The sequence below is a fragment of the Nymphaea colorata genome, chromosome 2, assembly GCF_008831285.2.
Source record: "Nymphaea colorata isolate Beijing-Zhang1983 chromosome 2, ASM883128v2, whole genome shotgun sequence".
In the NCBI taxonomy this organism is placed as follows: Eukaryota; Viridiplantae; Streptophyta; class Magnoliopsida; order Nymphaeales; family Nymphaeaceae; genus Nymphaea; species Nymphaea colorata.
The window spans coordinates 795,221-816,671 of NC_045139.1; the positions used below are offsets into that span (position 1 = coordinate 795,221).

The 21,451-nt window shown below is 37.9% G+C and overlaps 1 protein-coding gene across 2 annotated transcripts; it reads left to right on the forward strand.

Moving 5' to 3' along the window:
* Positions 1-1,416: 1,416 nt before the first annotated feature.
* Positions 1,417-20,459, forward strand: LOC116247217 (uncharacterized). Of its 2 annotated transcripts, XM_031619243.2 has the most exons (9): positions 1,418-1,721; positions 3,530-11,884; positions 12,684-13,697; positions 14,743-14,859; positions 15,728-15,790; positions 15,958-16,050; positions 16,361-16,459; positions 17,108-17,176; positions 17,878-20,459. In XM_031619243.2, exons 1-9 carry the CDS (start codon positions 1,680-1,682, stop codon positions 20,338-20,340), a joined length of 12,315 nt encoding a protein of 4,104 aa, XP_031475103.1. In that variant the 5' UTR covers positions 1,418-1,679; the 3' UTR covers positions 20,341-20,459. The 2 variants fall into 2 exon arrangements, with proteins under 2 accessions (XP_031475104.1, XP_031475103.1); XM_031619244.2 differs by lacking the exons at positions 15,728-15,790; positions 15,958-16,050 and having other exon boundaries at positions 1,417-1,721.
* Positions 20,460-21,451: the final 992 nt, after the last annotated feature.

Sequence of the window (21,451 nt, forward strand, 5' to 3'; positions counted from 1 at the left end):
TTTATACGCATACAGGGATCAGATTCTTGGTTAATGTTCATATGCAAAAAACTTCACATAGAACTCGAAGTCCGGATATGTTCTGTCGATCCAGTTTTGTTTGCGACATTCAACCAAACATTCACGGATGCAGTCAAATACCAAACCTGAACCGTTTCTGTAATCAAAAAGTTTGAAGGTAGACGGGAAAAAGTGGATTTATTTTTCCCGATAGTCTTCCTGTACCAAACAATTTGCACAGAGTTGTTCATAGTTGGGGTGAGACCCACAAAGGTGTTGTACGTTATCACAGATTCTTCTGCCAGGCAGGCATGGGCGGCGGTACAAGACAAGCGCATACTGCCTGTTCTTTGTTGGATACTGCAAATACAGAGGAATGCACAATTCCTCTCTCTCTCTCTCTCTCTCTCTCTATATATATATATATATATATATATATATATATATATATATTAGGTGAAACTGGTGCCCTAAGTCCTAATCAATAAACTTGACAGAATCATTGCAACCAAGTCATGTGCAGAGTGCGATGTAAGGAGTAGCTACTAAAAAAACTAATGAAAACAAGAAGCATGGAAACGTAGCTCCTTACTATTAACGCTAGTCTGGAGCTCCAATTCTAAATAAGGGAAAGGTTGGCATCGACCACAACCAACCTTGAAACAAACCCACATCCTACCAGAACAGTAACGGCCCTATTTTATGTGTGTGTGTGTGTGAAAGAGGAGAGAGACTCTGACGTGACATGCTTAGTGGGAATCACTGTAGTCAAATAACCATGTTCCAGGTGATGCCAAACTTGTCTTTGTCAGACAATTTAATTTTTCAGTGATTGCATCATTACGATAGACACTGTTCTATATAAACTGTCCACAGGAAAATACCATAAAAACCATGGGTTATTAACTGTGTCGCATCTTGTCTCTTGCTTTTCACTGGATCAGCTTGCTCCATGAACCACAGTGAAAAACTAAGTTGCATTTCCTGACAATTTATGATCACAAGAAAGTGGAATGCATAAAACTAATGCATGAAGACATTAACAAAATTTAGATTAGGATATATGGGACTGCTTTGGACTTGGAATCAGTGGCACACGTTATTACTGTATGTTTGAGAAACATATCATGATATTCTAACTAGAAAAACTTGCTGAAATCTACCTATAGTCTGCCAAGTATGCAATTTGCAGAACAGATGGACAAACACGATCCTGACTGACTCAGCACAGGTCCTGCTTCAGCTTTAACAGATGCATTAAACCTGATGAAACGTTTCATGGACTTCAACTATGTACAACATGCATCTAAGGGACAGTTTAGTCATTTCTGATGGTTTGGAAGAAATATTCGAATCCAGGTTGGTCAAGTTGGTATTTAGCAAAGAACAAATGGGCATTGAATAACAAGAGAATCAGCAATCATACACAACGCAGAACATATAGTGAGATGAAAAGAAAAGTAGCCTTTTTACATGAAAACCGTAGTACCATCTCATCTTTATGATATTGTTCTATCAGCTATCCAACCATAATCCAATATTGTTTTATATGAGTTTCCATCTCTTGAGATGGTGTAATGTGCAGCCTGAACGACAATCTGCAACTTAAGATTTTCCCCTTCTGAGATCTCTCAGCAACTCAATTTCTGCATACTGCATCAAAAACTGCTGGACAGAGCATGGAAGCTGAAACAACAGTCTCGGGAATTGGACATCAAAAAGTAAGTAAAATCGCAATGTATTCTGCTTCCAGATATGAATCAATTTGTTTTTCCACGACGTTATGATCGTCTTCCATGTTTATGGACTTTCTGTCTGTAAACTGTAAAGTATGATATATCTGCATGTTAACTTATTTGAAGAGGAGCAGATTATAGTCTTATAGATGCACCATTTTCTTCTTTACGGTCATTTTGGATCCCAAAACATATTTCATTTTTCAAGTTAAAGTAGGTTAAGCTAATAATACTGCACGAATTTCCGTTTGTCCTTCATTTTACTCCATTGAATGTTACAAGAGACAAGAAGTGTTTTTTTTTTTTTTTTTTTAGCAGCATGCTATTTCATCTGGCAATCATCATAAAGCCTCCTGATTATATGAAGGACAAATTCTGGGTTGTCTTATTTTCCTGTGAATTTTTTGTGCAAAAAATGATCAACAAATATCAACTTTTTAACTTTGTATCATGATCCGGGCAAATGAAAGCACTCCTTTTACATGTGCTACCTTTTTTACTCTATAAAGAACAAGCATCAATGTTTAGAGATTCTTCAGGTGCAGGATCATGATTAACATTATGAAATCTTGAAACTCCATAATGGAAAGAAAATTCTCCTTTCAATTTTCCAAATTCGATCTGTCTAACTACTTCCAGCTCAATGTAAACTACAGCATTTAATCAGGTGTCTTGAGACATCAACCAATCGGATTTTTTATGATATGTTGGAAAGATTGACAGCACAGAAAGCAGGATGAGCTCTACCAGTTATACGGTAGAACTTATACTCCTTTCTTCTGTCTTGCTGTCAAGTATCTGAAGATGAAAAGGACTACCACTATCTGGATTTCTGGTTAAACCAATGGGTAGTAAAGGAAAATAAGAGGAATATTATATTGTCATAGATGATGAACTTCAACCTGTGGTTAATGTACTCATAAATATTAGGTACTTCTAAACTGTGAGAAGTAGGACTTTAAAGCTTACAAGCAACCTTTTGATTTAACTAAATCTTGATGAATGTCATGAAAACTCCAAATCACCACAAAAGTTAATGGACAACCCATCTTTTTCTTCAATTGTAGTGTCAGTTGTTTCAGTGTCATTCAGGACAGATATTTAGCTAGTCTGGATTTGCCTAGCAAGAATCAGAAAGTAAAGGAAATTGGTTTTAGTTATAGTATCAGTTTCTCCATGCTCATCTGAGTATGAACCCACACCGGATCTGTTTAGATCTCAATCTGGATACATGTAAATATCGGGTTTTAAGTTAGATCTGGATATGGGTTCTACTTCAGTTTATTGTATCTAATTCAAATCCAATTAAATTGATCTGATTATATCAGACATGGTAATGACTGCAATCTGATGCTACATCCCTATTCTCCCACTGGTCTTTTTGCACAAATGCTTTCTCATTGATGCTTTTTCACTGACGTGATTATTTCACGTGCATAAATATGTTATGATTTGGTTTTGTTTTCCACTTAATAACATTTTGTATTTTGGCCAGATTATATCTATGAAAGATGAGAGTGAAATTAAGTGGGGACTAGTATTAGTTTACAGAGCAGCCACTGAGTTTATGTCACATGGATGCTTTAGGCTGCCACACCCAAGTCAAGTGCACATCAGGTGTCAGTGTGCGCTAGGTGCTTTTTGGATGCCGCTGTTAATAATTGATAGTTATTATACTTTATGTGCATGTATTTCTTTTGTACTGCGAGAGCCACCAATATTACTGCTTCTGCAAGATTTCCATGTTTCCAATGTTAAGAAAACAGATATTTAGTTGTACTTTTTTTATTCAGGAAAACAGAAAGGTTTTGATTTGTGAAGAGTCGGCTGTTGACAAGTTCCATGAAACACTCCTAGAGTTGACATCATCAATAACAAAACAAAATCCAGACGAAAAAATTCAGAGTCCTCAACCTGATGTAAATGATTCTTTTGACTTGGTTAATGTTGCTAAAGATACCGAAAGAAACTCTAGCTTGGAAAATGTAAAAGTTGAGACTAGTGAAAAATTCATGGAAGCACAAGCTGTAATGAGTACAGAAGTACAAACTGAGGTTGAGAAAAAAAAAATTGAAGGTGAAGAATTTTGTGGAACACCTTCTGAAGCAAAGGTGGTTTCTGTCATCAGTTCTGATGAATATGGTCCAGCAGAAACTCTGGATCTAAACTTGGAAGAAAATAATGAACATGAAACGTATGCATCCACATTAGCTACCAGGCGGACCCCAAGGATGCAGATCCAAATACAGAAGGATCGAAAAGAATGTGCAGCAGAGACTTCTGAAATCTTAGCAGATGAATTTCCACAAAAGGCACAGGCGCAGCACGGAAATGTCAGCAGCATACTCATCAAAGAGAAGTCAGCAGTGACAGGCTTGTTTGTGACAGCAGAAGGTGACAACCTTATGAAATGCTCCAAGCCAACATATAGCAAGCAAAGTGAGAGTGAGATCAGAAGGAATGAAGACCAGAAAGAAGCAGAACAGGAAAATATCAGCTCAATACCCTTCCAACAGAATTCCACAATTCCAACAAATTTACCACATAGCTTGATAAAAGGTGAAGAATCTAATTTTTTTGAATTAGTAGAAGCAATCCATGAAATTAGACAGAAAAGTTCAGAAGATGAGAAACCTGAGGATGTGGGTTTGTCTCCTCCAGGGAACATAATAGGGGCTATACCAGTTGAAGAACAACATTTTTGCAAAGAAATTAGCTCCATATATGAGAATCCTACACCAGAAAATGATGATAACAGAGAGAACATGGATAGTGGGGATTCAACCTTCTCAAAGAACCTGATGTTGGTGACACAAGAAAAGTGTGAACTAGATGAGGCCAACAAAGAATCTATCCAGATGCTTAACAGACATCCCCATGAAGACATCAGAAGTGTAGCAGATGAATGGATATGGAATGCTACAAAGGAGCTTGAAGAAGCACAAATTGTTGAAACAATAGAAGATGGATTAAATGAAAAGAAATTGATAGGGACAGAATATAAGAAAATTTGTGAATCTCTGTCTGAAGAGGGGAATGCTGAACCTATTAATCAAGGCAATACCATTACTAAAGAAATTCAATTGACCAAAGAGACAATGAATGAGAAGCTGAAGACTCCATTCTATGCAGAGAAAAAAGAAGAGAGGAGCTCACTGAATGCCAAAGAAGGTGAGTACTCTGAAGAATCCCACTATTTGTCATCTGAATCTTCAGGCTGCAAAGACATAAACAGCCTTGAAAATGTGACAGATGGAAAAAGCCGTTTCCCCTCTGATAAAGGAGTGAACGAAAAAAAAATTAAAAGTGAGGAATTACGTGAAGCTCACTTACCTTCCATGATAAGTTCAACAAAGGAGCTCCCAATAAAGGAAGGCCAAATTCAGGAGACTGGCGCAGAAATATGTGATAGTGCAGAAAAACAATTGAAAGAGGTACTTCAAAAGTTAGATAAGGAAACTGATGATTTGTACCTACAACAGCCATCAGCTGATGTAGACCTACAAAAGACAAGCATACGAGGTGGAGGCAAGGAGAAAGCCTCAGAAACTGAGTACGTAGAGGAGGATATCGAAATGGATGGTGTAGACAAAAGACTCAATGAGGAAGTGGCACAATTCATCAAAGAGGAAATGACCAGTGAAACCATTGACTCTTTATCAACAGAAGGGAGCAACATGAAAATAATTGGAGTAATAGGGAAAGGAAACATAGATGCATCAAAGTTTTCACATGAAGAATTGATGTCTCAAAATCAAGATATTACAAAGAGTATGAACAGGGTTCACAATGATGACCTGGAAGAAGTTACAGAGATTCTCATCCCAGACATAGAAAAAGAAAGAGAAAACAATGATTTATGTGTTAAATGTGCTTCAGACACAATAAGAGACAATCCAGAGCAAAAACAGACAATTTTTGTCGAAGAAACTGAGAAGACCATCTGCTCAGAACTGAAGGATTACAAACATGGAGCAGATGACATGAATGAGAAAAAGGTCCTCACTGATGATGGTACCTCACAACAGGCTATTTGTGAACAAAAAATGCAGAAAGATGGAACAGCTTGCAAATTTGTTCCAGCTCAATCAGTGCCTCAAGCCACAGCAGAAAGCTCTGACGAAGGTATCTTACCTACTAAAGAGGAAGCAGTTGAAAATATAACAGCTGACAATGAAAAAGATGGCGAACTACTAAAAGGAGTCAAAGATTTGAATGCTGAACAAGCTCTTGAATTGATAAGCTTGTCTCATGAAAAACTGCAAAAAAATATCCAGTTTTCAGAAACAGAAGCATTAAGCAGCAACATGAATGTGGATGATGATGTCAATGAGGAAATCAGCATCACTTCCTCAACCAGTGACGCTTCAACTGGAGAGATGGTAGACAAAGAAAAAATGGAAGAAGTTGATGAACATTTTGTTCTAGTTTCTAGTGAGAAGGCTCTGGAAAAGATTCCCAACCCAACCAGTGCAGGCATGAAAGAAGAGGTTGTAGAGGAAAATGAAGGACAAGGGGATAACCAAGAAGTATTGTATGCAACTCCATCAAAAGAAGGGACAACATCACAGCAAGAAGTAAAAAACAAAAAGCTTGATGATGGCCCTTCACAAGAAGCAACTGAGAAGCAGAATCAAACTATAACAGATGTTGGGTACATACATAAGGAGACATTCCTGCAAAATGAAGATGAAAATGTCACTGTTTTCCAGTCTTCGATAGAAAGTTTTTATGAAGTTGAAAGGATTGATGGTAGCCCCAACTCCCCGGCCCCTATTTGCACCAACTTGCATGAAGCAAGTTCTGAGGTGCATGAAGAAATCTCCAACTTCGTGTCTGAGAAAAATTATCTAGAAATAGTCAATGAAAGAACTGCCAATAACCTGGACACTGAAACAGTACAAGAGACAATAGAAGGTTGTGCTGAGCAGAAAGAAACAACATTTGCTGAAGAACATGTTGAAACAACCAATTCAGCACTAAGAGAATATGACCCTGAACAAGATGCTTCAGGACAAGCTATTGATGAAGTGAGCTTGAAGAAAGATGGAACCAATTCCCAAGAAGTTCCATATGAACTAGAGTTTCAGGATGCCAATGAAAGCTCACTTGTCAGCTTACCAGCTCAAGAGGAAATGGATGGAAATTTGATACAACATGATGAAAAAAATGATGAATTAGTAGAAAGATCCCAGAATTTGGATGCTGAACTGGCTCTTGAAAGGACAAGCTTACCTGATACATGTCTGGAAAAGAATCATCAACCTTTGGAGACAGAACCATTGAGCCAGTACGTAACTTCTGATCATAAGGAAGATGATGAAAGCACCATCACTTCATCAAACCTTCAGGATTCAATAGGAAAGAAGGTAGACAAGGTAAAACAGGAAGAATTTGATGAAACAGTTATTCTAGTTTCTGAAGAGAAGGCTCCAGAAACAGCCAGTGGAAGCATGAAAGATGCAGTCATAGAGTCAAACAAGGAGCAAGACAGTAACCAATATGCATCATACATAACTCCATCAACAAAAGAAGCATCATCACAACAAGGCAAAATAGAAATCAAGATTCATAATGTCCCTAAAGCTGCAACTGAGGAACAGACTCAAGCTACAACAGACAAAGGATACAACTGCAAGGAGAAATCCCTGCAAAATGAAGATGAAAACATCACTGCTCATCAGGACTCCTTAACAGAAAAATCACTAAAAGGGCCAAATAGTGATGGTTACCCTGTCTCCCTTGCCTCAGTGGACAACAACTTGCAAAAAGATGAAACAAGCTGCCAGATGCATGAAAGAAGGTCTAACTTCATGTCTGACAAAAGGGAACTTGAAAATGCTGATCATGATGAAGCTGCTGCAGATGAGGTCGCAGGAGAAGAGGGTGAAACTGATCATAAAAATCATGAAGAGCACATAAAACAGGCTGATGAAATGAGCACCCCAGAAGTAGAAAGTGAATATAAGATGACAAAGGAAGAAACACTCGATGTGGTTCCAGAGGAGCAAGACACTGAAGCTGGTTATCTGAAGTATGGTAGAATACATGAAAGCCTGGAACAAAAACATATTCCAGATGAGAGTAGTCATAGAGACTACCTTGAAACTGTCATCAAGAACAATGAAAGTGCTACAAATGAAAGTAAGCATAGTGACAACCTGAATAAAGAAGAGATTATCAATGAGGTCCTTCTTGATAAATCAATTCCAGAATTTCAGAGTCAGGAAGATTTGAACATTGTCAAAGAAATTGTAAAGGGTGCCATAGAGTTGGGGCCTGAAGGACAGGATCATAAAAGTTGCAATGAGAACTGGACTATTGCTTCTGAAAATGATACTGTAAAGTGCAAGAATCTGAATGAACTAGATATCCTAGATGAGACTGTACATTTTGAACCTGTTGTACATGTGAAAAGTGAACAGAACTTGAAGGTTGTGGACGATGGCAGTGGACAAGGTTTGGTTTCCTCTGAACCGCTGCCAATAGAAAAGAAGTTTCCAAATGGGATAGAAGCCTGTGAAATTAGCTCAATAAGTGATACTATTCAGTGTGAAAGTCCAAAGAAATCAGACAACAAGGACGTCACTTGTCATGGTCAACCTGTTTTTCAGGCACAAACTGAGGAAGACATGCATCTTATCGGTGAACACAATGGAAAACCTAAGGATGACTCTGAGACAGTGTCTAAAGAAGAGACATCTGAAAGTTGTGCAAAGATGACAGACATCAAAACTTCAAACATTCAAAGAAGCATGGATACACAGAGAGGAAAAGATACTCTGGAAGATGAAGTGCCATCAGAAACTGACTCTTCAGCCTTGTGTGCTGCACAACTAGCAGATCAACAGCAACGAGAAGATTCTGAAAATGTGCATAAATCAAACTTTGATGAGCAACAAGTCGACTACATTATTACTGGCACTTGTGCAGAAGAACTTGCAGTTTTGGTTAAAAGGACAGAAGCATACAGCAGTTGTCATGAAGACAAAAGAGTTGATGAGGAACTCGATGGAAGGAATAAAACAGTGTATACAGGGAACAACTGTGAGACAAACTATACACAAGTACCCACTCACCAGGAGACATTACAGATTGCAACTCAATATTATGTTGAAGAAGCTGAAAGACCAGATACAGTTCCCGAACCAGCAAGCTTAGATCAGAGTTCATGTGTAATGTGCAATGCTCACAATGAGACAACTGAAATTGTCAATGAAACTTCACTTGATGCTATGGAAACAATAGAAAGCAACACAAGAAATGAAGGAGTGGAAGGTCTCAAACAAGAGGAGACTCTTAAATTAGACATTGAACAATGGAATCATGAAATAGGAAGCACGTGCGAAGGAAGCATGAAACAGAAATTTACTGCATCTCCTATCAGTAAGGAAAGACTAGAATCGCCTGTAAAAGCCAGCAGCATAGACGGTGATAACACAGAGGAAGCCAGATTCTTGAATGACAGAAGCACTTATTTTGCACAAATTTCTCAAGATTCAAAAGATGAAGCGGTTGTAGGTGACCGTGTGAATGTTGATAAATCTTCCATATATCTAGATAGGGAATCCCCGAAAATTACCCCAAGTACGAATGAGGAAAAACTTTATGATTCTACAGGACAAGAAAAAGAAGTGAACGGGAACATCTCGGACACATCTGTTATGGGGGGTCAAACACTATCATGTGTTGATATAGCAGAAGCCTGTGAACTTCAGGGTGCTAATGAGTCAGTTTCTGAAGATAAGCAACAGGTGACAAACACCAAGGCCACCGAAATCCATACTTCACCTGATGAAAGAATGGAAGAGCAAAATTTTGAGTCCTCGACCATTACACTGGAACCAGTTGAAGGACACTTGCAAACAGCAAATGAAGAGAAGGTTGAGGAAGACAGAACTACAATCTCTGAAGAGCATGCTCAAGAACATACAAGCAAAAAAGAGAACATAGAAGATGACACTTACCAGTATGAACAAGGAACAGGTTTATCATTTGTTCCAGCGACAGGAGAGTGTGAAGCTAATTCGTCCATAAAAGAGGAGGACATGGTAGCTATAGTTGAAAAAAGGAAAAGTGAATTGTCAGAAGATGAGGAAAATGCCAACAAGAACCTTGAACAACTATCTATAGAGAAAGAGTCAATTGCTCACATACTACAGAACAAAATCAGTGAGAAACTTATCAAGATGGAAAGCACAGGTTCAAGTATACAATTCTCACAAGAAACTATGGAGAAGCTAGAAGGCAAGAATCCAGAACAAATGTCTTCAATTCAAGATATCCCACTTGTGGAATCCAAGGAAGAAGACAATTCTCTTCTAAAAATGATGCAGACTGAAGCTTGCACAGACCATGTAAAAATTGAAGGTACAGACAGTCATATCCATTGTCCTACTATGGAGAAACTGGTAGAACACTCCAATTTGGAGATTGTGAAGATTCCAGAAGACACCAATTCAGTTGTTCAAGATATTCCACAAGTGGAAGTTGACAAGCAAGAAGATTCAACTAAAAAAATATTACAAACAAAGGATAGCAAACATCATTCAAAGGATATTGAGGATATTCCATCCAGTACACATGATTCAATTGGAGAGGTATTACAAGAGGATATGAAGCTAGAAGACTGCTCGATCAAGGAGCATGAAAAGGAGACTCCAAAAGAGGCAACTATTTTTGAGGACAAGTCAAAAGTTGAGGTAGAAAAGAAACAGGACTCAATTGTAGGACTGGCACATAGAGAAAGTACTGATACACAAGATGAGAAGGTAAGCACAAATAGAATCCAAGATTCAAATGAAGAGACATCACGGGGACATGTGGGCAAACTAGTAGAAGCCTGTGGACTGAAGCTTCAAGAAGGAACTTTAGAGCAGGCTGCTTCACTTATAGACATTCTTCAAGTGGAAGCCAGGATGCAAGACGATTCATTTGAAGTACAGGAAGAAAGGACCAAGGTTTTTATCAAGGATGGCATGGATATCTTGTCCACCAACCATGAAGCGCTTAGAGTTATCTCACAGGAGCATGTGAATAGCCCAACAGATTCTTCTCCTATAGAACATCAAATGGAGATTCCAACAGAAGCAGTTCACAATATTCAACCACTGGGAGACAATTGGCACGAGTATGCAAGTCAAAGCAGGAAAAGCAGCAATGATCTTGAGGTGATCCAAGATTTGATTCAAGAGAGCGTGCAAAAAGAAATGGAAAATAAGGACCACCCACATTCAGAGATACAAAAGGTGACTCTAAAGGAGCCAACCGCAGCTGAAGACACACGATGTCTGGAAGGTGAAAAGCGAGAACATGCAGTTGTTAAAGCACTAAAAGAAGAAAGAACTCAAAATCTTGTGAAGAAGGAGACTGCAGATCTTTGCAGTTTTTCTGCCACTATGGGTTCAACTGAAGATATCATACAGGATTGCAAGGACAACCCAAGTAAGCCTTCCAATTTGAAACTTCAAGAAGAAACTCCAGAAAAGAAGCCTTCGGTTGAAGAAACTAGTCAATTGGAAATTGAAAATGAAAAGGATTTAACTAAAGAAACAATAGAAATGGTTAGCGAAATCTTACAAGAACACCCAGATCTGTTGCAAGAGGCTCCCAACAAGGAGCTTAGGTTGCCTCCAATTCAAGACAGCCTACAAATGGAAGAACAAGAGGAAGAGTGCTCAGCACTTAACATGAAGGTTCACAGTGATCTAGAACATGATAATCAAAAACGTGATGAGCTCCAGCCATGCTTCAAGATAACAATTGAAGAGGGAAACATACATGGTGAGAAAACTGAAATGGATCATGAGAAGCACGTAAAATCACTAGAACTAGAATCTGAAGAAGAAACTTCTAAAATAATAGAGATTTCCAGAAACACAGATATAGAGGACCAACCAGGAGGAGAAAGCAATCTGTCGTCAATGCAGGCGTCTACAGATGCAAGCATAAAAACAGAAGAAAGTGAAAGAGAAACTCAAGGAGAAGTACTCGAGGCAGATCCATTGGGACCGAGTCATTTAACAAACAAGAACAATGAAAATCATGACATGGAAATCCTGAGAGAGAGATTCACTCCAGAGAATGTTCAAGAGGCACAGAATGAGAATGGTGAAAAAGAAGAGTTAAAAGGACCAGCAGCAGACCAGGTATGCAACATCTAATAATACAGCATAGGCAATGTAAGCCATTTGATAGACATGTTCAACCTCATCTCTGAAACAGAGAGAGTTCAGAGTTCATCATGTAAGTGACCTTTACCTAACCCAAGGAAAGGTGGGTTGCACCAGCATTATCAGCTAATATTGAGGCTTAGGAGAATTCACATTGGACTAGGTGGCTCATCCCTTTAATTATCTAATTCAAGATTATCTTGTCGCTTCTCAAGGTCCCAAAACTAGGGAGGGTGTGAACAGGTTTTAAACGTTGAATGGCCCTTGATTTCATGGCCTATTGATATATATTATTCTACAAAATCTCAAACTTGAATCAGCTACTGAATTAATAAATTCAACTTTGTTTTTTACAATAAACATATTATAGAACCAAGAAAAGATAGGAATGTGGACTATTTAACGACCTCCCCCCCCCCCCCCCCCCCAAACCAACTTCCCTAGCAGCTTTAATTTCAACCCCAAAAAAGCTAAGAACCTGGACAATTTAACCATTTGGTCAGCTCCCTTATAAGTCCCTCAAGATTACTCACAACCTTAGATACGGACTAATTTTTCCGGGTGTTACAGACAAAGTGGTCAACCAACACCCTAATTGATAGTACACCCATGGCCAGTCACGAACTGGTAGGTTGCATAATTGTATTACAAGCTTGAGCAAAATACTATGATCAAGGTTTTCATCATGAATTTTTTCTTTGCAACAAAAAAATTCAAAATATTTATCTCACTTTATCTAATGAATGCTGATTCATTTGACGCACTTCTCAAACAGGTTGAACTTGGAAGTTTATCCTCTGACAAAATAGAAGATGAGAAAAAAAATAGTTTCTCATTCTTGGTATCTGAACAACTAAAAGATGAAATCCTTGAAGCAAGTGAAACCAAAGAGATCAAGACAACGGGTACTAATCACAGGTCAGGTGAAGTGGCAGAACAGGATTCATCTGTAGTTCTCTTGGAAGAAGAGAAGAAAATTGAGGAACCTCTTTCACCAACTCATGACAAGATCTCTACAACTGTTCGTTCACCAGATGTGTCTGTCAACCAGGCAAAATTTGAAACAGCATCTCTTGACAAAACAGAAGATGAGAAGCTTGACAAGACTATCTTAGTCCACGACGAACAAAACAGTGAGATCCTTGAATCCAGCAGTAGCAGAACAAATAAGACAGTAAATGGCATAGATGAAGACATTCTAGTACAAGATTCAGGAGTGGAAATCTCCTCAGAAGACAAGAAAATTGAAGCAACATATCAAACAGAGCATGGAGATCCAAATCAGGAAACCTTGAAAGTGAATAGAGAGAGTCATGATAGCTTTAAGGATGAGGCAAATTCAGAACCATCGCAACAAGAAACAACAGTGTCATTAAGGGCCTCAGGATTCAAGTTGGAAGATCAGCTGCTTCTTGTACCCATATTAGTGCAGGACGAGAAGGTTCAGGAATCAAGATCCCTAGAACTAGATAAAGAAGATGGAACTTCTGACACAACCAAAAGTTCCAGAATCACACAGAAGAAAGCTCAAAAAGAAGCAGAAAATAATATGTTCACAACTCAACCTTCTTTGGATGCAGGCTTAAAAGTAGACAAAAGTACAACTCAAGTACAACAAAAGGTACTCAATGCAGACTCAATGGAGCAAGGTTTTCCAACAATTGGTGATAGTGAAACCCCTAATGAAAATGCCCTCATAGAAGAACTCACCTCCAAGAGCATGGAAGAGAGAAGCACTCAGCATGATACAAGTAAAAGAGAAGAGTCTGAAGGGATTGCACTAGAGCAGGTACATAACAGTTAATAAACAAGATAAGCAGTTGCGAAAAGACAAAATTGCTGAAACTCAGGTGGGATAGTTGACTTAGCTTTGTTGAACAAACTTGTACTTAACCCAGAAAAGTAGGGTTCACAGATAACAATTGATTTTGAGATCTGTCAGGATCAGGTTAGTCATAACCTAAACTTTTACTCATCAAAGCCAAGAAAATAACCTGTTCTTTGCCGATTCAATGCAAGACTGAGAGAGAAACAAATCCAAGCAGCTTGTTGAGTAAAGCCACGAAAATAAAACTGTTTGATGGTTCAACACAAGATTGGGAGAGAACACAAACCCAAGCAGCATATGAACAATCTTATTCTAACTGTCACCTCATTCCCTGGCTTGTAGACTATGCATTTTATTACTGAATTTCAAACTTGACCCAACCCTAGTCTCCAAGGGGTTTGTGTAGTGGACTAGGCCTCAATTGTTTGATGGGAAGTTATGCACTGAAACTTGAATTCCATGGGTGTCAGTCCCCTATGTGAATTGAAGCATGCATAGGCCCTGGGGTAACTAGCCTCAGAGTTTTATGCTGCAGACTGAGAGATGAAATCTCTCGACTAGAGTACCTGGTTTTCCATGTAATAAATAGAAGGAAATAAAGACACTTGAATTAAGGCTCAAACCAAAATTTGCTTAGAATTTTTTTCTCTTTTATTTTCTGCTTCTTTCCCTTGCATTGAGCATCAGCAAATGCATCATTTTTACAGTGGTTCTAGATATAGCAGCATAATACAATTAAAAGGATCATGAGAAAAATATCATGTGGTAATCCATTGTGAATATCTCAGTAGTGCATGCATGTCTAGCCAACAAGTAATTGAGCATATTAGAGGCACTGCATATCTAGCCAACCACTGGTAAAGCAGATTGGGTGCTTCAGCAAACACTATTGTGAAATCAGATATGATCTTTTCTTGTCACTCACAAAAAATTATTAGTGTCTCTTTCATCTTTTAAAGACTGCTGAGTCGCTGACTTATTTTGCCTATTTGTATTTGTCAAGCAGGTTCAATTTGAAATAAGTCTATCCCATGAGAAAATAGACACTATGTCAATCTTGGTGTCTGAAAAACCAAAAGGTGAATCACCTGAAGCAAGTTTTCAAGATCCTGTGCCAAACCAGGTAAGTGTCAGTTAATAAAAAATTACATGCATGAATCATTCAAAGACTGAGTTGTCCTGGGTGCACTTTGGATGCAGCTATTAGTATTGATGGTTACATAATTTATGCTCTAATTCAAAGGAACACATTTTTTTTAATTTGTAGTTTTGCACACATAAGCTTCTTATGTAAGTGTGTCTATTATATGTGTATATATACACACACACAGACTCTCTCTCTCTTCCACACTCACTCACACTCACACCCTTGCAGCTCCCACACAGTTTCTTTCAGAAAATGGTCTACCAGATCCACTTATGTAATATAGTTTGTAACTTGGTTAGTTGTTGAACAAATTTGGGTTTTAAAGCCTTAAAACAAAAAAAAAGTGAGTTGAATCTATACTAATTGATATAAAGTCATACTGGACCAAGTGGACTATGATATAAAAATTGACCCTTTGTTTGACCTAGGAAAATGATATTCCTGCCAATTCAATATAAAGAGTGGACAATCACAACGAACCACAGGCTCAATTGGTACTCTGTGACCTAGCCACGCAATAATGATGTAATGGTAGCACCTTTGCTTGTCAGTACCTCTTAACTTGACTAGATTTTGCTACAAAACCACATCCATGTTAGGAGCTATTCCTGTAGTACCTTTGCCTGACCCACTGAGACACCAAGACTTGGTTAGATCCCATTACAGACACTGTATCAATGAATCATCTGACTGAGACAACGAGGGTTGACTGACAATTGACAATGCATACCAGCCATACTCAGACTATTCTCGGTCGTCAAAATTATCAGAAATAATTCATTTTATGCTATCCTCAGCACCTCAGATGTGAGCATGAACATTGGCCATTTATTCTGCCATACAGGTTGAGCTTGAAGAAAGCCAGACAGTAAAAGAATTACAACCACAAGCTGGAGAAATGATAGAAGTAAGAGTGAAGGCTCTCAATAGCTGCTAATCATACATCATGAAACTGTGATGCTAGCAAGAGTTCAACATTTAATTCCTGGACACTTGTTTTTTTCATATGTATCAACTTAAAAGCAATGGTATCTGTATGACCACATATTGATAAGTAAAATTGATGGAACGCAGGCTGAACTTGAGAAACAGAATGAACAGATAGAAGATGAGAGAGCTGAAGGCAATTTGAAACCAAGTCTTGATCCAGAGACAGCCTTCAAGGAGGTAAAAGCAGTAGATGCAAGTGTTCATGGGCATATGGAGTTAATAATGCCCACGGACTTATACATGCTAAAAGACTTGACAAATTTCTGGACATCAACTATTTCATAGGCCTATCTTGCAGGCAACCTTTTCCAACAGAAGAACTCTTGTGTAGAAAAAACACATGAACCTACAATTATGATGAAAAGAGATCCTAAACTTTTTTTCCCTTTCCATGTATAAGCATTCATGTAACAAAGATTTAACTTTTTTCCACAAAAGGCAGTCTTCACATCAGTGGAATTACTAAGAAGAAATACATGTCGTACAGGCTGAACTTGAGCAGCTTGATTCTGAGATAAATAAAGTGGAACTGCAACTACAAGGGGAACAGCAAGCTGAATCTGTAATGGATGCTGGAGACCATATTGTGAGGATATCATTCTCTCTTCTCCCTTACCTTTTCTCTTTTTTTCTTATTTTTCTCCTTTTAAATTTTTTCTGTTGTATACTAAAAATAAGTGGCATGAAAAGTTTTGGTTGTTAATTGGATAGTAGTCAAGTAGGTACAAAAACCCAGGATGACTGGATTTCATTTCATCCACAAATAGACCCTATAACTTCTAGCCTGTGAATCTGTGACTAACCAAAAACAGCAAAATAATGAGCTTGTGATCTCTGGTTAACCAAAAACAGAAAAATACTGAAGTGACACTGTCTAACATACGCTAATAATTTTCCTGACACAGTGGAAGGTTCATCAAAAGCATGGCTGGAAATTTTCTCGCCCAGCCATGGCTGGTTTAGCTTGCAGGACAAGAAAGAAAACAAACAAATAGAAATAACAAAGAATAGACTATTGATTCTGCAATTACCAAAGTGCATGTTTTCTCTTTCATGACGTTTTTTGTAATTATACAAGGGCAAGCTAGTAGTAAATAGAAACCAATAACAACCACTAACCAGAAAGAAACTAAATACATTTGTGTAGGTTAGTACAAAGTAAAGTTAGATGTTTGCATTTGTTGGATTTTCATACTCCACAATTCAAATATTCACAGGAATACTTATTGTACAGGCTCAGATTGGACAAGTAGCATACAGTGATGGAATAAAGAGAGAGACAGGAACAAAAGCTAGTGAAGAGGTGAGGAAAAAAAATAATAACAATTTTTTTGTCCATTTCGTGCACATATATAGCTTTTGTTACCTTAGGACCTTACCTAATATCTTTTGTGCATATTAAAAGCATAATAGTTTCAACTTTCAGGTATTTTTTTTATAATCTTCAATATTAATGTTAGTTTAATCCACATGAGATTACCTTTATTAGATTATTTGCTGACAATTCCTTGCTTGGTATCACTACTTCATGTGGAAACTAACAGGTTTAAAAAATCAACGAAAATGGCAAAAATAAAGGCTGTTCCTTCAGTTTTTTTTTTTTTTACCAAAGCAAATACATGCCAAAAACAAGCATGCATATCATTGCAGGAACCACAAAAAATATATGTATCTGACAAAGATAAAATAAAATCTTTTGCTTAGTTTTTCATTCCATAGTCTATAAAAGGTATACACGTCCAATGTAGTACCTTCTTCATCTATCTGTTCAAGAGCCTCCAAAGACAAGTTTACCTCTAGTCATGTCAAACCACCAATTATGGATACTTCATTTCTGCAGAGCACATGCTCATGACTTTTCTGTACACATGTGCTTACAGTTAACCCATAGTTCATCATTCAGGTCGGATAAAATGAAGATTTTTTTCTGTTGTTTGAAAAAGCTGAACATTAAGAAGCAGAAATAAACTGTAACAAAAACAAATCCTTGCTGCTTATTAACAGGAGACAACTGTGGAAGTCATGTCAAAAGAGGATAGCAAGAAACATGAGCATGCACCAAACCCAGTGTCCAATGAGCAGATTCACATCCTTACAGATGCAAAGGAACACAAAATCTCAAAGGACGACCAAATGGCAGCTTTGATATCTATGACACATGAAGAAGAAGAGAAAGTACAAGATTCAGGAAATAAACTTCAAAAGAACTCTGAAGGTGCAGATTTAACAGAAGAGGAAATCCAGAATGCTTCAGGTACAAGAAAGAGCATAGATCTTGGTTGTCAGAATGAGGAGAATCCAAGCTATACAAAAGTCATGCCACTGATACAAGCTTCAATCAAAGAAATGTTGCCCATAGAACTTGAAGAAAGCCCAGCAGGCATCTCTAATCTAGTTTCTGAAGAAGAAATCAATGAATTGATTGGTGCAAAAGATGACACCGACATCAAGTCTGACATCACAAAGGACAATGAATGTACTGATTTTCAAGTAGAGGAGGATGAAATAGACATTCAAGTCGTGAAAGAAGATATAATAGAAATCCAGAGGCCCATGACAGTGCCAGAGGTGGCTATAGACAAGCAAAGTTTAGATGGGATTGGTCCTTCATTTACTAAGGAAACTATGAAAGTGAAAGATGGAGAAATTAATGTGGAAAAGGACCTTAACATTGATAAGCTGACTGACAGTTCATCTGAAGAACAAACTACAGGCTCTAGCTTGGGAATTGAAGAACAGGATCAGGAAAGAAGCAAGGTAAACAATCATGTTGAACTTATGACCATGAAAGATGATGAAAATGATAATTTACCATTTCCATCAGAAACCACTATCGAGTCAGGTATCAGCACAGAAAAAAACAAGGAGGCAGTTCAAGAAGTTTCTCTTCCAGTAAATGAAGAGCATACTAGAGAAAGGGTTGAAGTAAGCAAGAAAATAGAAATTCAAGATTTTCAAAATGATGAAGCCTTGCATAAGTCTGCCACACAACTTGCAACTAAAGAAGTCTTGCTGGTTGAAACTGAAAAGGTGCTGGAGATTTCCAATTTGGTGACGGAATTGCAGCAGAATGAAAATGATAAAACCAATTTGGAGTACGACAATCCAATGGGTGGTGAATCCAAGAACCTGTCATCAAAAATGCAGGTAATGTCACAAAGAAGTAGTCAAGATGAAGAAGCAAACGATGTTAAAACTCTGGATGCTAACTTACCAGCTGAAATACTCCAATCAAGTTATGGAGAATCTCTGGATTCAACAATTTCTAAAGAAGAAAAAAGATCAGATGAGAATTTATTTTCTTTTTCAGATATGCATGCTTCAACAGACAAAATCAGCCTAAAGCATGCAAAAGATGAAGTGCCACCAAGTCCACTACCAGAGCCAGAAATAGCAAGTTGTAGATCAATTTATGAAAGTGAACACCTGAAGACCTGTGTCCAAGATGAGATTGATTTACAAGAGGAAGCTGTGGTAAGTACAGAAAAGGAGAAAAAGTATGGTGAGGAATTTGACAGGCATCCTGAAGTATTGACAAAATGTGTTGCAATGGTTGATGGAAATCAAGAACTGAATAGTTGGACTGAAATAGCAGCAGAGACACAGTATGAACAGTCAGATGACCAACCAGCAAGAGAAATAAAAATGTCTTCCCAAAAAGTTAATGAAAACAGAGAAGGGAAGCCTCAAACACAAGCTGATCAGGCATGCTTTGAGACCATAGAAGGAAGACAGGTTACGGATAGCGGCTTCAAGGATATCATTTTACAAAAAGAAGAAAATGAGGTTGACCAACAAGGTCTTGTGCAAGAGGTGGTTGAAAAAATAGAAAAAGAAGATGCATCAGAAGATAGGAAGCCTGAAGAAATTGGACGAACAATTATCCAGGAAACAAAAGCTACAAGAAAAGATTTGGAAATTGTTGATAATGTGTCTGAACAAGCACAGTCAATAGATTTAGGCAAAACATCAGGTGAAGAAAACATGAAGATGGGAGCACATTTCATGGAAGGGAAGCAATGTGCAGTTGATGACTCTTCCGACAATAAACCTACTCTTTGCACAGGACTTTTGTGTGCAGATAAAAGTGCTGAAGAAAGAGAAGAGGAAGAACATAAACATGAGGAATCAGGTTTTGAAGCTCCTGCTGGAGAAGTCTCACTTAAAATGAAATCCATGGCAGATGTCAAAGATTATTCTCTACAATATAAGACTGACATTGTTCAAACGGATTCAGTGCATCCAGAGAAAAGTGCAGGATCAGATGAGGAACAAAGTAAACAAGAGTCAGGTTCTGCTTCACCAGTTTTAGAGGAACCCTCAGGGGCCACGGACCACAAGCCAGCCCATAAGAAACATAACATTTTGTCAAGTGTTGGATCAAAGGTGAAGCACTCCATCGGGAAGGTGAAAAAGGCAATCACTGGTAAGTCCTCACACCACAAGCCACATTCACCAAAAGCGTGATCAAAAAATGGATGAAAAGACAAAATGGGTCAGAGGTACTTGACTTGTGTTCTCTTTTAAAGACACTAGTTATTGAAATTAGTTTGACATTTCATAAAGACTTGGAAAACCATTTATTTTGTCTGTGTAGTCATATAGAAGATTGTTAGGCATCGAAAATTCAACATTCATAGCCCAATGGGTGGTGACTCGTTTTGCAAGATATTATCCTTCATGATGGCAGTAAAACAGCATCACCAAATATATAGCCAAATCCATCCATGTCATGCGTTAGGAAAAGATTTAGGGGATAAAATGAGGAAATAAGACATAAACTGAAGTGACCTAAGAGGATGAGCTATTTGGAAAACAGTCAAGGCCATCACCAAGTACAAGTAAGTCTCAAGGAAGCAAAGCAAGACATCTAAAACTATAGAGTTTGTAACTTTCAGTCACGCCGTTCACTCTCCACAGATATTGCAGATGTCTCACACATTTAGTGGTGCAACCTTTCTCACAATTTCCATAAAAATCATGCAGAGTTACTGGACCTGGTTTTTCCAGCTTTTAAAACAATAAAAAAAACAGTATTGCCATAACCCCCCCTTCCTTCCCAATTTGCTTTCTACTACCAAAATGTATCGACTTTTCCAATGTAACATTTTCTGAAACATTAGCTTCCTCCAATTTTGTGTATCACTTCCATAACCTTTTCATTTCTGGCAATCGTGGGTTACACTATCTTTCCTCAGCATGTTCCCTCTTGCATAACACTAACCAAGAATGCATCAGTTCAGTTCAGTTCAGCAGACCAGACAAAATCACCTTCCATGTTCATGAAATGAACACTCCTTTTCCTTGTCGTTACATATTTCTGAACTGCAGATTATAGCATTTATGATCTAAGTAATTGCCACAAACTTGAACAGTTTGATCATATAAAGTTCTTTCATACCATAAGTACTTTCAGTTAAAATGTGAGCGGGAACTTTATCAAGATCGACTTAGAATACTAATTGTAAGATGATCATTACATATCAAAATTCAAAAGTAGCACACTTGAGGCTCTGTGAAACAGGGGAAAACAGGTGTAAACTCGAAGCACCTTTCTATGTTACCTTGAGGTGACTAG